This window comes from Mandrillus leucophaeus, unplaced genomic scaffold (genome assembly GCF_000951045.1).
Source record: "Mandrillus leucophaeus isolate KB7577 unplaced genomic scaffold, Mleu.le_1.0 Scaffold49, whole genome shotgun sequence".
NCBI classification, from domain to species: Eukaryota; Metazoa; Chordata; class Mammalia; order Primates; family Cercopithecidae; genus Mandrillus; species Mandrillus leucophaeus.
In genome coordinates, this window is record NW_012105253.1 from 9028 (window position 1) to 10212 (window position 1185).

Consider the following 1185-nt stretch of genomic DNA (forward strand, 5'->3'; position numbering starts at 1 on the left):
AAAACACTGTTTGGAAAGTGCTTTGTAAATTGCCCATATCAGATGTGATTGTGATGACCTCCTACAAGAGACTGCCCCTGGTATCAGTGGTTCACGTTGAGGAAAAATACTGTTAATTATCGACGGGTAATGGCAAATCTACTACAAAACAGAGTAAAGATGTATAGTTGCTTTGGAATCCCAAATCTTGAGGGTAATCATACACAACATTCTTCCTGAGACTTCCTGAGTAATACTGCATTTCACTATCCACTAATGGAAACACTATGTTCCACTAATGGAACAATTGTAAACAATAGAAAAGAGGGATAAAATTAAATGTGGGATGGTTCATGGGATCAATTCTCTGATGACTGGGTCCCCTGCCATCCTCCATTGAAGAATAAGGTTTATTTCCATCTGTATGTCCTCTAGAAACCCATCCCAGGATTTGTGTAATCCATCAGTTATTAGCTCAGAGCTGATGCAGGAACTGAGATTGTATTCACATGTACAGTTGTCTAACTGATTTGTGGTTAGTCTTCTGAAGAATTAAGTAAAAGAACAGTAGGATATTATTTATTCTCATGAAACCAAAGAAGTATTTGACTAAATGTTTTGAAGTCATGTGAAAGAAATGGAAGGAAACATGCACAGCAGAAAGAGCCCTGGAGCCAGCCTATCTCCCACTCTGGGAAATCACAGTGAGTCTTGAGTTATCATCTCTAGAAGATGGAAACAAGCACCCTTAACTGCATCACTGTGCTGGGGGGAGGCTGTGATATTGTCTGAAAAAGAACATTATGTCTTTATAGAATCCCACAAACATTAGACAAATGAACCCAGACACAGAGGCACCTGGCTTAGTTACCAAACTCCAGAGCCATGACTGAGAACGTACATAAGGGATCTGGGCGGCCACCATCTCATCATACAAGCTGGCGATCTCAGAGTCGTTCTGGTATCCATAGCGACACAGCTGGAAACCCAAAGACCAGTAAGGTACCATCACAGGCCGGCCAATCAACTAGAAAATAGACACAAAATATTAGTACTCAAAACAGAGGCACCAGATTGAAATTGTGCATCAAGTAATAAGAATATTTTTCCATGCCCCAAGCTACACAACTAACTAATTGAAATCCACATCAAAACTGACAGGATATAGAGCCACTGGGATACTTGGAGAAAGCTTTCTGCTGGCTT

The 1185-nt window shown here is 40.6% G+C and overlaps 1 protein-coding gene across 1 annotated transcript in view; it reads right to left on the reverse strand.

Annotated features, from left to right (window-relative positions):
• MGAM (maltase-glucoamylase) overlaps positions 1 to 1185 on the reverse strand; it is a gene marked incomplete at its 3' end in the record, with an annotated part of 95881 nt that overhangs the window by 7203 nt on the left and 87493 nt on the right. The window contains exon 49 of the mRNA XM_011995495.1: positions 881 to 1006. Coding sequence (XP_011850885.1) covers positions 881 to 1006 — 126 coding nt within the window. The remainder of the gene's footprint in view (positions 1 to 880; positions 1007 to 1185) is intronic.